Below are 22,406 nucleotides of genomic sequence, written 5' to 3' on the forward strand. Positions count from 1 at the left end.
CCCTAGTCTTAACCAACAGCAGCTGTGGGCTAAGGACTTCTGACCCCAAATCCAGTGCTCTTTCTAGGATGCCACAATGTTATGATTTATACCAGTGCCCTAACTTCCCGCCTGAAAACCACAGGCTCCCTGGATGATGTCCTGTGTTCCCTACAAAGGTAAGGGCTACAGTTCTGGCTAAACAAAAGATCACATTTACTTTTCTCAAGTCATAGGTCAAGATGGGACCTTGCTGCATCTACAGGACTGTGCAATGAGATGGAAGCCCCAGTGGCCCAGGTGTTGCAAAAGTCTGAGATTCTATGATATAGTCAGTGCAGGTTTATGACTCATGATATCTTATTTCATTTCTTTGAAGTTGGCAAACCTTCAATCAAATATACAGATAGAAACATAAATCAGGATAACATCACTTCCCAAGTGTTCTTGTTTAGTCATATGTTCATAACATCACTTCCCAAATATTCTTGATTAATCATACCTTATATTATGCTCAAAGCCATGAAGAACGGATCAGTTGCAGGTGGGTTCATCAGTGCAATTAAGCCATAAGATGTTGCCCCAACTGTGCTTGGTAGTGTATCGATTCCTAGCAGTTACATAACATTTTAAAAATTTAATTAATTAATTAATTAATTAATTAATTAATTAATTTGTCTGCACTGGGTCTTTGTTGCTGCACTGGGCTTTTCTCTAGTTGAGGCGAGCGGGGGCTACTTTTTGCCGCGGTGCACGGGCTTCTCACTGTGGTGGCTTCTCTTGTTGCGGAGCACGGGCTCTAGACGCATGGGCTCCAGAGCGCAGGCTCAGTAGCTGTGGCGCACGGGCTTCGTTGTTCCGCGGCATGTGGGATCTTCCCGGACCAGGGCTCGAACCCGTGTCCCCTGCATTGGCAGGCGGATTCTTAACCACTGCACCACCAAGGAAGCCCGCTAACAGTTACATAACATTTTACAGCAGGGTTATGTGTCCTAAAGCAAGTCTGCAGGGTTGAGTGGGACTGGCTATAGCAAAATGACAGTTGCAGATCCCCAGGTTACCCCCCTGTAAGATTTATCCATCAGATCTGGGGTGAGGCTCCAGAAGCACTCTCTTCACGAGCTCTTAAATCAGCAGTTGTGAAAGCTGACTACACATTGGCATCTCCTGGGGAGCTTTAAAAAATGCTCATGTCGGGGTCCCATCCCTGAGAGGCTGACATAACTGGTCTGGAGTTTAGCTTGGGCATTGGATTTCTCAAAGCTCCTCTGGCTGATTCCAGTTGCTGTAGATTCTGACCAGGATTGGATTGCCTGACGGTGGAAATCTCTTTAGATCATCAGAGATTTTTTCCTTCTCTCCTGCCGAACTGGTGTAAGCTTCTCCCATATCAGTGCTACTCTTTGTAAGCCTCTTTGAAACCGAAGCTTAATCTCAGGCCCCTCAATGTGATCTGGGGGTCAGCAGCACCCATGCCACCCAGGCACCCCCTCCTCTCCCCGGCCAACAACTGAAAAAGAATCTGTGCTGTAAAAAGATCCCCAAGTGTTTCATTGCTTATTAAAGTTTAAGAAGCACAGCAAAGTGGCCTCAAACTAGGCATTTCTAAAAGCTCCCAGATGTAGTTCGGCTGGTCCCCAGTCCACAGTGGCAAGGATCTAAAGCACTTTTCTCAATGTGACCCGATGAGGGTTTCCAGAAAAACTGTGTGGGAAGCTCGATCTCCACGTCACCACGAATCTCCTGAATCGAACTTTCCGGGAATCTGCCTATTTAGCATTCCCAGACGAGGTTTACTTACATGAAAGGTTCAGAAGCACTGAAGCATGTCCAAGTTCTCCTCAGAGGAGGAATCATTCTCTTTGAAAACCAGCCTCACCTAGTTGTGTCAAAGCTCCTCTGTATTTAGCCTAAGTTGGTCTAGAGAAGACAGTATGACTCTCTAAAGAAAAATAGTCTCTTGCTTAGCCTTTCAAATCACTGAAGGTAGACTTTCCCTTGCCTCCATGGATTCTCCTCATCAAGTGTAGATTTCTCAGCCATTGCTCCCAATTCTGTTTCTTACTCTTCCCCCCAAACCCACAGTGGAGACCTTCCAGTTCAGCAGACCCCTCAAAGCAGGGCAGCTCCCATCAGAGAAAACCTCCAAAGTGAGCAAGATAGTATACAAATGAGATTATCATCAGCTCCAATCAGAACATTCTATTTTTTAATACTGCAGTTAAAGGTTGCCTTTTTTTTTTTTAAAGAAAAGCTATATATCATGTTAATTCAATATTCAGCTTCTGTTTAACCACAACTCCTATGTCCCTTTCCCCTGGGTCATCAAGAGATGCCACCCCTTCCCTATATTTCCACAATTATTTATTGAACTTAAGTATAGGGCTTTCCTTCTAACCCAGATAAATTTTATCACCATGATCTCTGTGTCCACTGTTTCAGCCTGACAAAAGAGTTCTGGATAAACAGTCCTGAATAAACAGTCTTGCATTCAGATTCAAGTCTGATCTCTACAACTCTGCTGTTGGCCCTTAAGCAAGTTCCTTAGCCTTTAAAATAAGCCTATTTTTCACCTATAAAATGGGCACAATTATAGTCCCTGTCTTATAGGATAGTTGTGAGGATTCAATAACATAATATGAAAAGTACTTTGTAAAGTATAAAGCTGTGTAAAAGATTAATAAAAGCATCTCCAAGCTATGAATAATTTATAAATTACCGTTAACGCTGATTCATTCACTTATGATGTTCTCAACTCCACATAAAATAAGTGGCAGTCCTGAAATCCTCTGAAAAACAAAAAATCTGCCTCCTCCACTACCATCCAGGACCCATTCTGGCTTGTTTTCCTTTTGTGAAGAGTTTCTGTCTTCTGTTGACAAAGAGGATAGGAAACTTGGCCCAAGAACCATGAAACCAAATCCCAGGATGGCGCTCTAGAAACCAGTCACATGGAAGTGGACAAAACCAGAAAACCCCTTTCATGTCACTGACATGGGTGTCAAAGTGTTCAGACAGGGTATCTACTTCCAATTTCTTACTGAAAGAGGAACTCAAAGTTGCTGAGGGTTCTGGCTGTGGGAATTCTGTAGAGCCAGGGTTCCCAAGCTAAGGGAGATAAGCAATGAAATATAAAATATAACATGATAGATAAAATATAATGTAATATATCCCACCAACATAAGATGTTACCCTGCCATACTGCCAAGAAAGCCCCCTGAAGTTAATCAGGGGCAATAAGGTTTCATATAGAAGCCTATGAGCTTGTGTAGATAGGCCCATGAACTTATATAGACCCACCCATGAGTATTAATTTCCAAGATGGAAATGAGTTAAGAAGAATATAATCCAAAACCTAGTCAGTATTTATACCTCTCCACCTCCAAATCCTCATTTCTTAAAAAGCAGAGACAATCTCAAAAGCAGGAGCCTCAGATTTACCCCCAATAAACTAGGAAATGCTTGTTCATCCTCAATGCTTGGAAGTCTTTCTCTATGAATCTCTAAGTACTTTTCCAAACACAAACCTTCGCTAATGTGCATGATTCACAGTTTAGAAACACTCAGGTTTTTAGAATACACTTTTCCAAGAGACTAATCAAAGAGTTATAACATGAGCACACAAACAAGGCAAGGATTAAATATACTCAACTACTCAAGTAACAAACACCTAATATTTATTAATAAATTAGTACACTTGAAGGCATTTTTCTGATATCAGTCCCTCACCACTACCCACAAACCCCACCCACACAAAAGGGAGTCCACACCACCTTTGCATTAGAATTCAGCAACTAAGCATCAAAGAGCACGTTTATAAATGGGAGCAGAGTTGCAAATATATCAGACAAGAGTTCTTACAGCTGCAGCCATTTTTAACTAAAGTGATTGAATGAAGGAAACCCACCAAGACCAAGGCCTTGAGGGCAGACCGGACCTATTGACTATGTGTGTATAAAAAACAAGACGTCTTGTAAAGCAAAGCTGGACAAATTCCCTTTGGAAAAGGTGCCATTTGTCACCAGCACTTCAATTGTGACTTTCCAAAGTGCAGCAATATGTTCCAGAACAGCTCAATCTCTAAAAGTTGAAGTTCAAGTTCCTTGGTGGCCCAGTTGTCAAGCCACTCAAATAGCAAGTCATGATGGCTTGTGAGGATTTCATGTCTCCAGCCCAGAGCAGATTAGCGTAAGGGGAGCACACGTAATCAAGCATTCAACACGGTGTCCAGGTGAAAACCATACAATCAGCAACAGTGTGGTCAAGTTTCAGCCATAAATATGAACTATGCAACAAGGCATGTTAAAAATATACCTCAAGATCTAATTGCATTACAGTAACTCAATGGGGTCTTACGTTTCTTGAACCCTTAGGAAAATTCGTAAATGACAAATAATAAAATAGTAATAATAATAATAATAATAATAATAATAAAGCAGATGTGAATGTTGAGACATGAAGACAGCTTACAGCATTCACAAGATGCTATGACACTTTTAAGAAGTTAAGAGCCTCATAATCCAGTGTGTGGGAAAAGCCACACTGTATTTGTGATACATTAAGTGAATTTAAAGTGCACAGAACAATTTTGAGAATACATACGAAGGCAAAACAGAGAAAATATGGAACCTAAAAAAACTTCAGTGGTGGATATTCTGAAACAGTTGAAAAGGTTTATATGCTAACTTCCCAGGAGGGTTTTTAAAAAGAAAGAATGAACTCAAAACACTGGCCATATACTCTGTTAAACACACACACGCGCACACGCGCACACACACACACACACACACCAAAAAACAAAAATTAAAAAAAAAATAAGAATAAAAACGCCACCCTGCCACTAAACTGAGTAATTTCCAGAGTGCAGTATTCCTCGTGTTCTACAACAGGTCGGGAAGATGGCTATAAACAGAGTCCAGGAGGGTCTGGCTGGCTTCCTGGCTCTTGACTCCAATGATCTCAAACAGCCGGTCCAGCTTGTCCTCAGCCTGAGGAATCTCTTCAATCACCCGCAGCTCCTCGGGATTCAGGATGTGGAGCATGTCATCAAAAATAGGCTGCAAGTCGCAGGGGTCCAGGCGCACCTGTCGCAGCACTGTGTCCTTCTTTTCTGCAGGGAAGAGAGGAGAGGGGACAGCTGTAACGGGACTGTATTGGGGGACGGAGGAGAGCTAAGGTGACAGCGACCCTCTCCCCAGGCTGTCCCCATCCCACCCTGCAAGGTGAGGGAGTGAAGCTCAGGCACATTTTTAAACACCACAGTGGTTTTTACCGACGTTGCACATAAGATAACAAACAAGATGTGCCTGACAGAGATCAGACAAGGATCTGCTTATCTGCTTGAATGCGTTGTTGATGGAACATGACATTTGCCTAGACTCAAATGACGTCTCCGAAATTCTCCTAAAGCTCAGGAGAATGCTGAACTACTTAAAGAAACTTTAAAAAAACAAAAACAAAAACAAAACTTCACTACTTTCCCCATCTGTAACATGTTAGTAAGCAAAGATATGAGCCCAGCCTTTCCCCTCAAACATTCCAAGTCAATAATCAGCTTATCTGACTTCCTAATTACACTGCCATATTTTAAAATTAAACTGCTAAGAGCAAAAGTACGTAAATAAGAAAATATTGCTTATTGGGTCATATCTTACAATGGAGTGAGGAACTATAACTTCTATTACCATTTATAAAATGTATTCTCTAAAATAAAACATGTAACATAAATTATAGACTAAAATATAAATCTTTATATAAGTATAGAGATAAATGAATATATAAAGTATAAAATAGAATTATGTAAAATAGAATTATTTTATAAATACATAAAAAACAACATAAAATGTAACCCTTTCGGTAAAATATAACCGGTGTCACCCAAACTAGGAAATTTCTAACAAAAACCTGTCATCAGTATAGTGTACATGCTAATTCCCTACCCTGCTATTCAAAACTGCAAGTGGCAAATTATTTACCGAAAGTACCAACCCATGATGTTTAAAACAGTGTTATTTGCAAGCAAGCTTAGCAGAGCGAATTTTAACTTGAGTCACTAAAACCTCTACTCCAGACTCTCAAGATAAGTTATACTTTAAATCCCCGGATTCTGCAAGCCTAGTAAATAATTTGCACACACACACAAAAAAAAAACCTGCCAGACTACATGTTATCGGACCTTCCCCGAAACACACACTCGATAGCATCATAAGGCTCAAGGGTGACCGATACCCCTGGACGCAGGCTCCCGGCCAGATGGTCCGGGCTGTAAAGATTTTCTAGACAGGTCCCGACTGGCTAATGACGTGGTTTCTCGCAGGTCAGCCTCACCTCGGAGTCCAGGGCAGGTCATTTAGATGACCCAGCCCCTACTGGAATGGGGAACTGATGGAGGGAGAGGTCCCACGGGCTCTTTGAGGGGAGGCTGAAGAATGAATGTGGGTCCGAGCCATCCGTACCTTTGGTTATAAAGGATCCGGTCCTGCTCAGCGCCGAGGAGCCGCTGGAGGTGGAGTCACAGCGAAGGAGGGGCTCGGACTCGTCCACGAAGAAGCCCTTGTTCTTATCCAGCGGGGAGGGCTCCACCGTCAGGAGTGTGGAATTCTCAAGTTTCGGGTTGGGGCTGGCGACCGGGCTCGTGCTAAGCGGGCTGGGGCTCCTCGGGAGAGCCAGCTTTTCAGTTTCCAGCTGTGGAAAGAAACAAACAATTTTGAATTATATACTTCAAAAATTATAGAAACTGGGACTTCCCTGGTGGCACAGTGGTTAAGAATCCGCCTGCCAATGCAGGGAACACAGGTTCGAGCCCTGGTCCGGGAAGATCCCACATGCCGAGGAGCAACTAAGCCCGTGCGCCACAACTACTGAACCTGAGTTCTACAACCCGTGAGCCACAACTACTGAGCCCGCGTGCCTAGAGCCCGTGCTCCACAACTAGAGAAGCCACCGCAATGAGAAGCCCGTGCACTGCAACGAAGAGTAGCCCCGGCTTGCCTCAACTAGAGAAAGCCCGCGCGCAGCAACGAAGACCCAATGCAGCCAAAAAAATAAAAATAAAAATATAGAAACTAAATGGAAAAGCATCTGAAAAAGAATATACATGTATGTGGATAACTGCATCCCTTTGCTGTACATCAGAAACTAACACAAGATTCTAAATCAACTATACTTCAATTTTTAAAAAAATAAAATAAAAAATAAAGATAGAAATAATTTTTAAATTAAAAAAATTATAGAAAAAAATGAAATTAAAAGCCTTTCTTGGATGCTTTTTTTGGTTCCATTTAGTATTTTGTGGATAAATTCTCCCATTTTGAGAGTCCATAACTTACATTATTGCTAGATACACACACACACACACACACACACCCTTCAAAATGCACGAGAGGATATGTATGAACATTAAAAATTAGGAAGCATATGCACCAAGCTGTTACCTCACAGGAGTGAAACTGGGCAAGAAAGTGAGGAGGAAGATCTCCAACAAAAATATAATTTTGTACCGCTGGAAATGGTCTTAGATATTATCCAGCATACTCCCCTCCGTTTCGGGATAAATTATGTATGTGCCCCCAAAATTCGTATGTTGAACTCATAACTCCTTGTACCTCAGAACATGACTATATTTGGAGATAGGGCCTTTAAAGATGTAATTAAGGTACACCTGGGCCCTCATCCAATATGACTGATGTCCTTATAAGAATAGATCAGGACACAGACACACAGAGGGGAAGCCATGTTGAAGACACAGGGAGAAGATGGCCGTCTTCGACACGCCTAGGAGAATCAACCCTACTGACACCTTTATCTCAAACTTCTAGTCTCCAGAATTGTGAGAAAATACACTTCTGATGTTTAAGCTTCCCAGTCTGTGGTAGTTTATTATGGCAGCCTTTGCAAACGAACACACCCTCTCTTTACAAGTAAGGAAACAGGCCCAGAGAAGGTAAGTGACTGTCTTTAGGGCACCCAGCCAGGAAGTGGCAGAGCTAAAAACTAAACCTTCCGTTTCCTGATTCCCATTTCAAACTAGCTCAGGAAGTAAATAAAACTGCTTGAAAAAAATGAGAACAGGAGAACACCAGAGCAAAAGCAGCTGGAAGGAGAGAGGGAGAACCACCTCCGCTGGAGCCAGTGGATAGGCTCTTCAGGATGTAGGGGAGACCGTGAAGCTTGCATTCCAGGGCAGGGATCAGAGAGAAAATAACAAGAAAGCAAGCAAACAAGATGGTTTCGGGGGCTTCCCTGGTGGCGCAGTGGTTGAGAATCTGCCTGCCAATGCAGGGGACACGGGTTCGAGCCCTGGTCTGGGAAGGTCCCACATGCCACAGAGCAACTAGGCCCGTGAGCCACAATTACTGAGCCTGCGCGTCTGGAGCCTGTGCTCCGCAGCAAGAGAGGCCGCGATAATGAGAGGCCCGCGCATCGCGATGAAGAGTGGCCCCCGCTTGCCACAACTAGAGAAAGCCCTCACACAGAAACGAAGACCCAACACAGCCATAAATAAATAAATAAATAAATAAATAAATAAAAAATAAACCCAAAAAGTTAAAAATAAAATTAAAAAAAAATGCTTATAGGTTTCTGTTAAAAAAAAAAAACAAAAAAAACAAGATGGTTTCAGATGGAGACAGTGAGCAGCCAGTGGAGGCTGGATTTTAGGGAGGTAAGAATCAACACAGGAAGACACTGCCACAGTGAGTGGGCAAGTGAGGTGTAATCATGGCTTGTACCAGGGTGCACAGTGGAGATGGGCGTTAAAGTGATGAGTGGTATCACCCCATTTTGCAGGTGAAATGACTATGGCCCAGAGAGGGCACACAGACCCGGGGAGAGAGTCAGCGCTCAACTCAGGCCAGCTGGACATCTCTAGTTGTCCCTGTCATTTGACACCATACCCTAGAAATCTGGAGACACTGGTGGCATCTCCTAGTCGGCTGACTTATATTTTTATTGGTTCTTCCAGCACAGAGGGAAATCTGGGAGCCAGGTGGCCAGATGACACGGGGCAGGTTGCAGACAGTGACGTGCGCTCTTCCCGGAGCTGTTAATCACCGCTCATTAGAAACCTCATGACTCGACTCCCACTTGTCAAGGGAAACATTTTCAAGTTCCTCAATCAGGAAGACATTGACCCTTGTTTCAAAGGATGACGTTCACCAGTTGTAAAACGCACAAAGCAAAGCACAACTGCCTCTTTTACAAGCTTTACGGCCTGAGAAATTCTTGCAACTGTGCAGATTCTAAAGGCCTCTGACATGGCAAATCTAATGTTCCGACAGCATTTTCCCTGTACAACCACCCACATCCTGCTTCTGCAATCTTAAGGCTTGGATATCACGCATTCCCACCAGCCCGCTTCTGATCCACAGACAAGATTTATGGATACGCTTTTAAGATTTGAATTCATTAGGCCCTGGCATGCATGTGCCCCTCCTCCCTGAAAATGCACATGGCCATTCATGCCAAAACATGTGTTTTATTCACTCAATTAGACAAAGAACACTTGTCTACACTCTGGTTCTCAGGGACAGTACATCGGATGACCCGGCCAGTCAATATAGTGCACTGTTCTTGCTTAAAAAAGAAATTCCTGCCCACAAATCACATGCCAACAGCCTGAGAAGTCCACCCACCTATTTCCTGAACTCAGTTCAAAACCTTCAATATTTAATATTCCCCCCAATTTTGCCAAAGGATATTATCAGTGGAAATTAAGTACATGACTTCTAACATAATTTGGAAGGCAGAATGCTGAATTGATGTTGTCCAATCATTAACAGTGAGTCAAGTGAATGGGAAAATGCCACTAGGAATGGTTTTAGCATCTCCACAATGGAGCTCACAACCACAGCTAAAGCCAGAGACCATCTGACAAGCATCTTTCTAGAAAATCTATTCCTCTACCAAGTATAGATATCTGTCACTATGTACAGGATACACAGTAGCTGGTTGCATTCCAGATTTCTCTCAAGTTACTTGCATTTTTTTCCTAGCAGGAAAAAAAAAAAATTTGCCCCTAGAAACTTACTTCTTTCCTCCCTTTACCTTACTATTGACAATATCCATCAAAATTGTTTTGCAGCACTGCAACTCAAGCATTGTGTTGTTACCTGTGATTTCTCTAATGAGAAATTGAAGCCTCAGGATGTGTGGAATAAATTAATTCTTTATTTTCTTAGTTCAGAAAGTTCATGGTTCAGTATTGAGTTTATAGCAAATAAAGAGCACTTATAATAAGATTCAGATACTAAAAAAGAAGACAAATGCTCTAAACAAGAAAGCTAGATGTCCACAGAAGTGGGTTGTATCCTCTTGGAAAAGATTTGAACATAAACTTATCAAAATAGTCACAAAAGAGATCCTGAGTAAATTAATTTATTCCTTTTTCTCCTTTAAGCTTCCCAAATTCTCTACAGGGCCATATTAACTTTTATAATTAGAAAAACAATAAATGTTATTTTTAAAAGCAGTCACCACTGATAAGTATATTTTCCCTCTGTTAACTGGAAAATGTGGCTGCAACAGCTCTTATTTATATTGGTAGCCAAGGAACAGGACAGTTGGAAAATCATCTACTTGGCTGAGCTCCTCTCGTTACTTTTTTTAAGCATCCACAGGCACAAAAGGACAACACTCCTCCCAACTTATTGTGGTGAAGCAAATATTAAGACTTAAAAGAAAGGCCTCTGGGAAAACTTGGCCAATGAAGGCAATGGATCCACCAGATATTTGAAGTCCCTTTGGAGAAACTTGAAAAGTAGAGTTCTTTTTGCTCTATAGCCATGTGGTAACCATGCTAATTTAGAAGACTCATTTGAGAAATCAGGGTGAGACAGTTAAGACAGACCAAAAAGGGGGAGAAGGCAGGGATCATGAGGGGAGAGCTCTCTAAGTAACCCAAATCAGTACGAGTCTCTTGTATGAACTTCAAGACCATGAAATTTATTTTGGCCAAATGAGCCCCAAATGTCCTCCTGATTAGCTTCCATACAAATACACTTTGTCCTTCCAGATACTGTATTTATTGGTCTAAACTGATAAGAAAAGAGAGATAAGTGGTTCACCTTACTGGACAGCTGAGTCATACCTAAAACTCCATTGCTGATCTGACTATTTTCCTTTTGGATTCCCAGAACCACTGAGTATGAGGAACCATCCAAACGGATTAGGTAAACAAGCTATTGATTAAAATTCGTGGGCTTGAATGCCTCTGGGCTACAGAGGTTTGAGCAGTATCGGTGAGAACAATGATATAACTTGTCCTGGGTTGCCCTGGAAAGAGCCATTTCCAGCTGTGTCCTTGCAACCGTCCACTCCTCCCCTCAACCAGCTCCCCAAACTGACATGCTCGCTTTGGGTGTGCAATCAAATCACAACCTGAAACTGAACCTCAAAAATAACTCTCCTCTTAACAAATATACACTGCTATAGATAAAATAGATAATCAACAAGGACCTACCATATATAGCACAGGAAACTCTACTCAATATTCTGTAATAACCTATATGGGAAAAGAATCGGAAAAACAATGGATGTATGTATATGTATAACTGAATGACTTTGCTGTATACCTGAAACTAACACAACATCATAAATCAACTATACTCCAATATAAAATAAAAATTAAAATAAAATAAATAACTCTCCTCTTTTAACATCAAACAAAATGCACTTCCCTGTTGACTGGCCTTTCCGAGGATGACACATTGTGGAAGGCTGAAATGTTTCTCCAGCCCTGGGGATGGTGGAACCATGGATGCTGAAGCCATTGTCATGGCGAGGGTGGTACATAAGTGAAACAAGAGTTTGAGACTACTTTGCTTCTCTCCTATGAAGGAGCAGCATTCCTGAGGATACTCTGCAAACAGGAAGGGGTGGAAGACTCCAGCCCCAGAAGCCTTCTTTTCAGTGTGTTTCATGATCTTCATAGTCAACTCCTAAAAATCAAAGTCATGACAATCCTGGAACATCATGGCAAAGGAAGAAAGGAAATCTACCACTAACTAGCTGTGTGGTCTTAGAAAAACCGCACCCCTTTTCAGATCTGTTTCCTCATTTCTAAAAGAACAAGGTTACTCTAGGTCACCTCTCTTCAAATGGTCTTATGGTTTGTCTCACTATGGCTCTTTCATTCTACCCCCTCCCCACCTACAGACCCCAACTCCCTTTCTCCTTCCAAGTTACTTCCACTGGTTCCTCAACTAAGGTTTACCACTGAGTTATTTTCAATTACTACCTAATTACAATCTCCCTGTGGTTGTACAATTTGTTTTCATAAAACTAATTAACAACTTTGATGCGTCAGTGATCCCCTGAAATGAAGCCTGAATTACCCAGCCCTGATGCCCCTTGCCAATCTGCTAAAATGGTCCAACTTAACCCCTTGGTTCCTGGCATCACCCAATCAGATTCCACAAGATCCTTTTCTCTCCCCTCTGTAGCCAGATATGTCTGATAGACTCAAGAAGAAAGCTCCTTACAATTAAAAATCACCTTCCTACTGAACTTTCCCTCCAGACCTCATCCAACACTTAGAAAGAAGGAAGAATTCTTATGTTACATTTGTGAAAACTTCTGTCACTTTAATGATGGTTTTCAAAAACCCATTTGCTAAATTCAATGGAAACTAATTGCTATTCCATCTGAATTGACCAGCTTGTTACTCAGATCCAGTAAACAAAAAGGGACTTTAAAAAATAAGCCATCATCAATACTCTGCTAAACAACTCAGCATGAAATATATGGAATCCATTTGATGTTAAGGTAGCTCTTATTAGCTCCATTTTACAGATGAGAAAACTGTGGCTTTAAGAGGTTTAAGTAACCTGCCCAAGATCACAGAAGCCAGGACTCAAGATCAGGTCTGGTCTAGTTTCCAAGTAATCCTCTTTGCTGAGTCACGTCACTTCCCTGTCTGGACCCACTGCATTTACAGAAATTGACAAACCCTGTAAACTCAATACAAAGACATCACATGACCACAAGGGGCTGCCCTGGCCCATCAGCCAGGGTGAAGGGGCCAGAGCCAGGGTCTGCAAGGACCTGTAACTCAATGGCAGATCTTGCAACCCAGCTGGATGACTGCCCTGAGATAAAGATGAGAGATTATGTAATGAAACTTAAAAGCTTTTTGCACAGCAAAGGAAACCATAAACCAGACGAAAGGACAACCCTCAGAATGGGAAAAAACATTTGAAAACGAAGCAACTGACAAAGGATTAGTCTCCAAAATATACAAGCAGCTCAGGCACCTCAATATCAAAAAAACAAACAACCCAATCCAAAAATGGGTGGAAGACCTAAATAGACATTTCTAAGACATACAGATTGCCAACAAACACATGAAAAGATGCTCAACATCACTAATCATTAGAGAAATGCAAATCAAAACCACAATGAGGTATCACCTCACACTGGTCAGAATGGCCATCATCAAAAAATCTACAAACAATAGATGCTGGAAAGGGTGTGGAGAAAAGGGAACGCTCTTGCACTCTTGGTGGGAATGTAAACTGATACAGCCACTATGGAGAACAGTATGGAGGTTCCTTAAAAAACTAGAAATGGAACTACCATATGACCCAGCAATCCCACTACTGGGCATATACCCTGAGAAAACCATAATACAGAAAGACTCATGTACCACAGTGTTCACTGCAGCACTATTTACAATAGCCAGGACATGGAAGCAACCTAAATGTCCATCGACAGATGAATGGATAACGAATATGGGGCACATATATACAATGGAATATTACTCAGCCATAAAATGGAACAAAACTGAGATATTTGTAATGAGGCAGATGGACCTAGAGTCTGTCATACAGAGTGAAGTAAGTCAGAAAGAGAAAAACAAATACCGTATGCTAATGCACATACATGGAATCTAAAAAAACGGTACTGATGAACCTAGTGGCAGGGCAGGAATAAAGATGCAGATGTAGAGAATGGACTTGAGGACACGGGTGGGGGGAAGAGGAAGCTGGGACGAAGTGAGAAGATAGCATTGACATACATACACTACCAAATATAAAATAGATAGCTAGTGGGAAGCAGCTGCATAGCACAGGGAGATCAGCTCGATGCTTTGTGACCATCTAGGTGGTGGGATAGGGAGGGTGGGAGGGAGGCTCAAGAGGGAGGGGATATGGGGATATATGTATACATATAGCTGATTCACTTTGTTGTACAGCAGAAACTAACACAATATTGCAAAGCAATTATACTCCAATAAAGATATTATAATTAAAAAAATAAATAAAGATGAGAGATTATGTAAATAACCAGACACTTCAACTGTGGCCAATAGCTGTTTTCTATTAGAAAATATTTCCGATCCCAACAGACCAGTGACTATTTAAAAAAAACAAATTCAATTTCCACTAAAGGTTCATCTCAAAGGAATTACAGTCACAAATAAAGACATGACTACAGCTATTTAAGGATGATGATATTATCTGAAGCTTGTTTCCCCCGTTCTCCCAGCTGCCCATGTAATCAAGATCAAATTAGATTTCATGACCTCCCATAGGTCCATGTAGGTATGTAAGACTGGGCTCTGATAAAAACGAGCACTTTCCTCCTTGCTATACAAATATCTCTTGATATCTGAATCCATGTGGTGCCTACCTTGAGAGGACAGGAATTCGGATGATAAGAAACGCTTTGTCATCCAAAGCTATGTGGTGCCGGGACTTCAGATCTACATGAGGGTTCAGATAATGACGGTTACCAGCCCTATCACAAAACATGTACCTGAATCTATTCAATTCCTAAGTTGAGATGCTAAAGAATACCTGTATACGATGATTTCTCCCTAAAAAAAAATAAAACAAATACACCGCCTCCAACAGACAAGGGGGAAAATAGGAAGGTTTCTTTCAAGTTCCAGCTGATAGGGGACGATGACTTTAATTATTCTTCCGAGTGTGAATTCTTGTTCAATCCAACCCAGAGAAAGGGGTCTTAAGAAGAATAACCCAAATTTACTCAGCCAAATTTTTTGCAAACAAAAAGAAAAAAATTAAGAGGAAATTGAGAAGACACTGATTCCTAAACCTTTAAAAGAAGGGTTATCAGTTATAAGAAATTTGGAGGGAAGTCTTAGAAAGAGGAATATGGGCTGGAAATATATACACACATATCGATAAAGCAAAGATGTCAAAATATAATAGTTGAATCTAGGTGGTAGGTTCTGGGTGTTTGTTGTACTGTGTTTTAACTTTTCTTTGTTTCCTAAGTCTTATTTTTAAAAGTTAGGACAATAAATAAATAAAAAAGAAGGGCTAAGGGCCAAATAACCCGAAGACAGAAATTCCCCAAACTTTTCCTAGGCTTCTGATTAGTTAGTCTTTTGTTGACCTTCCTTCTTTCTTCTCCAGCCCAGCCCAGACCGTAGGAAAGGGAAGCACCGAGGGGCTTCCATCGCATAAGTAAGGAACAGTGCTAACACTTAAACGTAAATCATCAGCGGGCAAGCGGACACTGCAGCGTTATGCTGTCTAGATCTCCCTGGGTTCACTGGAGGTCACGGAATGCAAGCAGAAACAGGAGTACAATGCCAAGATGCCCTGTTCAGCTTCCCTGGGAACCCCTGCGCTAGACCACAGAGGCAACAGAGCTGAGTGAACACTGAGCTGTATGCACTGCCCAGGTAAGCTGCAAGCCAACAGCAGAGCCTGCAGAACAAACTCACCCCACCCTCAGGAAGCTCACAGGATTAACGTGACCAAAAACTGCCCAAACCACTGGGGAATTATTTTAAAAGACACCCTGCACGCCCCCTACATCTGTCCAAGCACAGGATAATTAAAGAATTTTGTTTCAACTGCAACCTTACTTAAGATGCCATTTAAACATTAGCCCAGGCGAGCTGGCCATGGCTGGTTTCTCCTTTAAGGACGTCAAGCCCCAGTCAAGGCAGTTGTCCGAGTCCTGTGTGTACATGTCATCTGCTAATTCTGATCATGTCTAACAGTTCATTTCAATCCACCCACGTTTAAGCCAAGGTGCTGTTGGTGGCCAATCCTTGCCTAGCAAGAGAACTTAAGAGAACTAGGTGCACGGCTGGGCGGGGGGTGGGGGCGCAGCCACAGGAAGCCACAAGCAGTGCTGTGCAAAGCTGCCAAAACTGGTAAGAACCAGCTGGCTCCGGAGGGAGGAGAGGAGGGTGTGGCCACCAGCTGCTGGCACACGTGTCTGCAAGCAGTTCGGGCTGCTGACATCAACCGTAATGTTGCTTGCAGCCCTGAGCTGACTCACCGACTAGCTTTCTCAAAAAAAGGAAGTGAGGAGAGTAAGTCAGGGGGCTCCCTGGGTTCAGAGCCCGAGCCCGCTCACACTCAAACATACCGCCCAGCTTTAAAAGAGCACAGCCCCGTCATGATAGGAGGAGATCCGGCTGTTGGAAATGCCTCGGGTTTTCGTAAACTTCACTCAACGAGACCTATTAGGAAGCCTTTCCCACAAAAAAAGCCTTTGGACAATTCTAATCATGAAAAACAGGTTGCAAGAATCATAAGCTTGCCTTAAGACAAGATAGAAGTATCCAACTATATAAAAGGAGGTCTTGTGCATTTCACGTTTGCAAGGCAGCTGTGTACTTAAGCTACGTACCCCACTCCAGACCTTCTCTTTCATTTTGTACAATGTTTTTGTTACAATATGGTGGCAATGTATACATACACACTGCCCCGTACCTTGCCCGTTTTTGTTTAAAAACACTAGAGGTTAGCACATAAAGAGCTGACTCACTGTTTTTGATAAGTGCATACTGTTACGCTGTGTAGATGTTCCATAGCTTACATAACCAGTTTTTTCTATTGAAGGGCATCTGTGTTGCTTCCACTCTTCTGTTATTAATGAGGGATACTACAATGAATACTTATACTTGCATCATTCTGCACATATGTGGGATGTATATAAGGATATATGTAGGATGGGGTCAGGAAGGGATGGATTGGGAGTTCGGGGTTAGCAGATGCAAACTATTATATAGAGAATGGATAAACAACAAGGTCCTACTGTATAGCACAGAGAACTGTATTCAATATCCCGTGATAAACCATAATGGAAAAGAATATGAAAAATAATGTGTATATATATATATATATGTATAATTGAATTACTTTGCTGTACAGTAGAAATTAACACAACATTGTAAATCAGCTATGCTTCAATAAAATAATTTTTTTTAAAAAAGAATATATGTAGGGATTCCCTGGTGGCGCAGTGGTTGAGAATCCGCCTGCCAATGCAGGGGGCACGGGTTCGATCCCTGGTCCGGGAAGATCCCACAGGCCGTGGAGCAACTAAGCCCGTGTGCCACAACTACTGAGCCTGGGCTCTAGAGCCCATGAGCCACAACTACTGAGCCCACACGCCTAGAGTCCGTGCTCCACAACAAGAGAAGCCACCGCAATGAGAAGCCCGAGCACCGCAACGAAGAATAGCCCCCGCTCGCTGCAACTAGAGGAAGCCTGCGTGCAGCAACGAAGACCCAATGCAGCCAAAGATAAAAATAAATAAAATAAATTTTAAAAAAAGAATATATGTAGGACGTATTCCTAAGAGTGGAATGTCCGTGGTCAATGGACATGTCCTTAGGTAGATGACGCCAGATGGCCCTCTGAAGGGGCAGGGCTGATGTACACACCCAATGGCAATGGATGCCGTTCCTCTTTCCTTATTCCCTTCACAGTACAAGAATGGTGTCACGCCTTTCCCTCTCTGCCAGTCTAAAAGGTTAAAGTTGTATCTCAGTGTAGGTTTCAATTTGAATTTTTCTTATTTGAGCAAGGTAAAAAAAACAAAACAAAACTGTATACCTTTAAGAACCTTCAGTATTTCTTTTCTGTGCACTGTCTTGTTCACAGACTGCCCATTTTGCTTTTGGATGGTTGGTTTCTTAATTAATTTGCAAAAGCTCTTCATTATTAAAGGAAATTAACCCTATATTGCAAACAACTGTCCCAGTTATTATTTTGTCTTTGATTTACATATGGTGTTTTCTGGCTTGTATATATATTGTTAAGTAGTTGAATCTTTCTTGTATGGCTTCTGTGTTTTATATCATTCTCAGAAGAGCCTTACTTATTGTTGTGATTATAAACATAAAAAATTTCCTCCATCTTTTTCCCTAGTACTTTTTTCCCTAAGCCATTTTAATGGTTGGTCATTCCAGCCTACCCCCTGACTCAGCCCAACTGTGGATAAATCAAAGTTCCTTCTGTTAAAAAAAAAAAAAAAAAAAAAATGAATGAGGAATTCAGTAGTGACAGCTGTCTCTCCTAAGGAAATGGGATAAGCGATTAAAACGTTGAAATTAACTAGTGTACAATAAAACCTACTGCTGACGGAGATACAATTCCTTATCAGTAAGTGTACATACTTTTGGAACTTGGGTTATAACGGATGAACAGACAGTCTCACAAACATAGGATGGAGAAGCTAGGCCAAAACTGAAAGGTATTAAGCTTTGTCTGAATATAAGTTTTGGCTTTAAAATAAAAAGAAAATATGATATCCAGCACTGGTAACTGATTGAGAAAATAAGCTTCTTTTCACAGTATTGATTCTGATTTCCCTCCAATGCACATTTTGACAAAGCCAATAAGGGTGTGGATTAAAGGGGTAGAAAATGTCGTCAACTGATAGACACAGACTTTTCTGAACGTTGAGACACTGTGTCTCAGGAAAAAAAGAAAAGCCCACTGCAAGTCCTCTATGAGGCAGTCTCACAGAATGTATTCTAAAGTTTGGCTCACATACGCATCCCTCCTATAAAACTTCCAGCATCTTGAGGGATGATTCCCTGTTTTTGTGTTTTGGGGGGTGTGTGTGTATGTTTTCTTTTTTATACTGTTTTGAAAGGTTACTTTCCATTTACTGTTATTACAAAATATTGGCTATATTCCCCATATTGTACAATGCATCCTTGAGCCTATCTTATACCCAATAGTTTGTGCCTCCCATTTCCCACCCTTATATTGCCCCCCCCCACTGGTAACGACTAGTTGTGGGTTTTTTTTAACATCTTTATTGGAGTATAATTGCTTTACAATGGTGTGTTAGTTTCTGCTGTATAACAAAGTGAATCAGCTATCATATACGTATATCCCCATATCCTCTCCCTCTTGCGTCTCCCTCCCACCCTCCCTATCCCACACCTCTAGGTGGTCACAAAGCACCGAGCTGACCTCACTGTACTGTGTGGCTGCTTCCCACTAGCTATCTATTTTACATTTGGTAGTGTATATATGTCCATGCCACTCTCTCACTTTGTCCCAGCTTACCCTTCCCCCTCCCCATGTCCTCAAGTCCATTCTCTACGTCTGCGTCTTTATTCCTGTCCTGCCGCTAGGTTCTTCAGAACCGTTTTTTTTTTTTTTTAGATTCCATATATGTTAGCATACGTTATTTGTTTTTCTCTTTCTGACTTACTTCACTCTGTATGACAGTCTCTAGGTCCATCCACCTCACTACAAATAACTCAATTTCATTTCTTTTTATGGCTGAGTAATATTCCATTGTATATATGTGCCACATCTTCTTTTCCATTCATCTGTCGGTGGACACTTAGGTTTCTTCCATGTCTTGGCTATTGTAGATAGAGCTGCAATGAACATTGTGGTACATGACTCTTTTTGAATTATGGTTTTCTCAGGGTGTATGCCCAGTAGTGGGATTGCTGGGTCGTATGGTAGTTCTATTTTTGGTTTTTTAAGGAACATCCATACTGTTCTCCATAGTGGCTATATCAGTTTACATTCCCACCAAGAGTGCAAGAGGGTTCCCTTTTCTCCACACCCTCTCCAGCATTTACTGTTTGTAGATTTTTTGATGATAGCCATTCTGACTGGTGTGAGGTGATACCCCATCATTGTAGTTTTGATTTGCAGTTCTCTAATGATTAGTGATGTTAAGCATCCTTTCATGTGGGTAACGACTAGTTTGTTCTCTATATCTGTGAGTTGCTTCTTTTTTGTTATATTCACTAGTTTGTTGTATTTTTTAGATTCCACATATAAGTGATATCATACAGTATTTGTCTTTCTCTGTCTAACTTATTTCACTAAGCATAACACTCTCCAAGTCTATCCATGTTGCTGCAAATGGCAAAAATTTGTCCTTTTTTATGGCTGAGTAGTATTCCAATGTATATAGTGTGTGTTTTCATTTAGTATATCCGGTGCCTGGTACAGGGATTGAAACAAAATGGGTGTTCCATTAACGAATGCTAAATAAATTGCTTGTCTTAAACTATCTCATCTTTAAAGGCTACTAAACAAAACAAAAAGCATGTGTAAGTCTGTGTGTGTTGGGGAGGGAGGGTATATCTATCCCAAGATCCCAAGAATCTGTTTCCCAGACTTTTCCCCCTATAACCTGTACTCTTCAAGCTCAACCACCATATTTCATTAATTCTATGGTGGATATTTCTTTTCACATTTTAACATCTCTGAAATAGGGATGTATCTAACAACTATAATTAGCAATGTTTTTATTGCTTTCTTAGTGGTACCTAAAATAACGGTACATACATGGTTGCCATGACATTCAATGAAATACAGAAATATATCTTAATTCTAATACTGACCTATAGCTCACAGGGCCATGAAGCTTGCCAGATAAAAGCAGATGCAAAGCACCCAAGACAGTGTTTGGGACACAATAGATACTCAGCAAACACTGGTCCCCTTTCTCCTTAATCTCCTTTTACAGAAAGTAGAGTGGTATTGCTCTTGAGTCAAAAAAGGAGAGTGTAGAATTCAAATTCCAACATGGAAAACAGTAGCTAAGATTTACTGAGCCCCCCTAGTAGATGTCAAGTGCACTACAATCATTACCTCTACTATGTACACTCTATCTCACCAGATGCTTACAAGACGGCTACGAATTCAAGAAGTAGGGAATTCCCTGGCGGTCCAGCAGTTAGGACTCGGTGCTTTCACTGCTGTGGGCCCAGGTTCGATCCCTGGTCAGGGAACTAAGATCCTGCATGCCGCATATTCCGTCCAAAAAAAAAAAGTAAATATATATATATCTGTTCTTATTTTCTAGGTATATTTTGGTGGGTCGCATACCCCTGCCTTCTGATGCTATCTTACAATTCCTCGTGCACACTTCTATTATACATTTGCTTATCCCACTGAATTGTCAATTACTTGCACGTGTCTCCATCTCAGTGAGTGAGCTATTGAAAGGCACACACCTTTCTTCTTTACACAGTACCAGGAACACAGCTGGTGCTCGACAAAAGATTGTTGACTAACTGAATGAAACCTCGGAGTATGATAACAAGTAGAATGGCCTGAAATGTCATTAAAAGTCTAAAGGCTTATTCGTAGACATGGCTGCTTTGTACACAATGACCACCTTAAACACAAGCATCACTCAGTGTACTTGGGCCTACTGTGTGTCAGCAATGCCTTTACAATGTCCCCTTCTCACCACCTCACAAGTTCCCCAGAGCCCACAGTCACACCCTGTAAATTAAGTAACTTGACCTGAAATGACCTTCCACGCAGTGGTCACACAGCAGAAGTCAGGGGGTGCTCGACACACGTGAGTTTAGCTAACATCTTAAGGCCTTAGGACGATAATCCCTGTTTTCTAAGAGATGATCAACTGGCAAGTTAAAGACAGATTTGAAAAGCCAAAAAGTCAACAGCTAAAGGTACAGCTGGTATTTGCCTCCACTCACCCCCGCTATACTAAATTTCTGAAAAGAGCTGGTCTCAGTCACACTGTAGATAAAGACAGCTGCATCCTGCAGCTGGTAAGCAAAAAAAAAAAAAAAATCACGTAGTTCCCTTTGCAGCAAAAGCAGTGGTACCATCCTTGCAAATAGAATGCCCAGTACTCGCCTCACTGATAGATTCTCCCTGTTGATTATACAGAGCAAAACCACTCAGTCTCCAACACAGAGTCCACTATAGTTGAGAGAGAGGGAGAAAGAGAAAAAACTCTGTCCCTGGGATGTAGGTTTCCTATGCGGTCTCTGGAAAGGATTAAGAATCTCTAACAAAGAATCATTCTACTACATAGAAGTTAACCACAACAATACTGGCTTCAGAGCCACTGGTTGGTACATTACAGTGTAGTTTTAATCTAGTTAATCCTATGGAAGGAGGGCAGGGGGGGGTTGAGCTACCCAAACCCCCTGCCTGATCAACACCAACTCTTTTCATTTATGAATCTCTGGTCAAAGCAGGCAGCTAAAGTAACACTTTATATTATTTTAAATGATTGTGGTTGTTTTTAATATGATCATTTCTTTTTATGGAAGTGTAGTTGATTTACAATGTTGTGTTAGTTTCTGGCGTACAGCAAAGTGATTCACTTATATATAGATGTATTCTTTCTCATATTCTTTTCCATTATGGCTTATTACAGGATATTGAATATAGTTCCCTGTGCTATACAGT

General features: G+C 41.5%; 1 protein-coding gene across 1 annotated transcript in view; it reads right to left on the reverse strand.

The window, feature by feature from the left end:
• Positions 1 to 3,639: 3,639 nt before the first annotated feature.
• Positions 3,640 to 22,406, reverse strand: part of TNFRSF21 (TNF receptor superfamily member 21) — a 63,727-nt gene continuing 44,960 nt past the window's right edge. The window contains exons 5-6 of the mRNA XM_068557627.1: positions 6,435 to 6,663; positions 3,640 to 5,089 (exon numbers count right to left, since the gene is read on the reverse strand). Coding sequence (XP_068413728.1) covers positions 4,860 to 5,089; positions 6,435 to 6,663 — 459 coding nt within the window. The 3' untranslated portion in view covers positions 3,640 to 4,859. The remainder of the gene's footprint in view (positions 5,090 to 6,434; positions 6,664 to 22,406) is intronic.

Source organism: Eschrichtius robustus, chromosome 12, assembly GCF_028021215.1.
Source record: "Eschrichtius robustus isolate mEscRob2 chromosome 12, mEscRob2.pri, whole genome shotgun sequence".
NCBI classification, from domain to species: Eukaryota; Metazoa; Chordata; class Mammalia; order Artiodactyla; family Eschrichtiidae; genus Eschrichtius; species Eschrichtius robustus.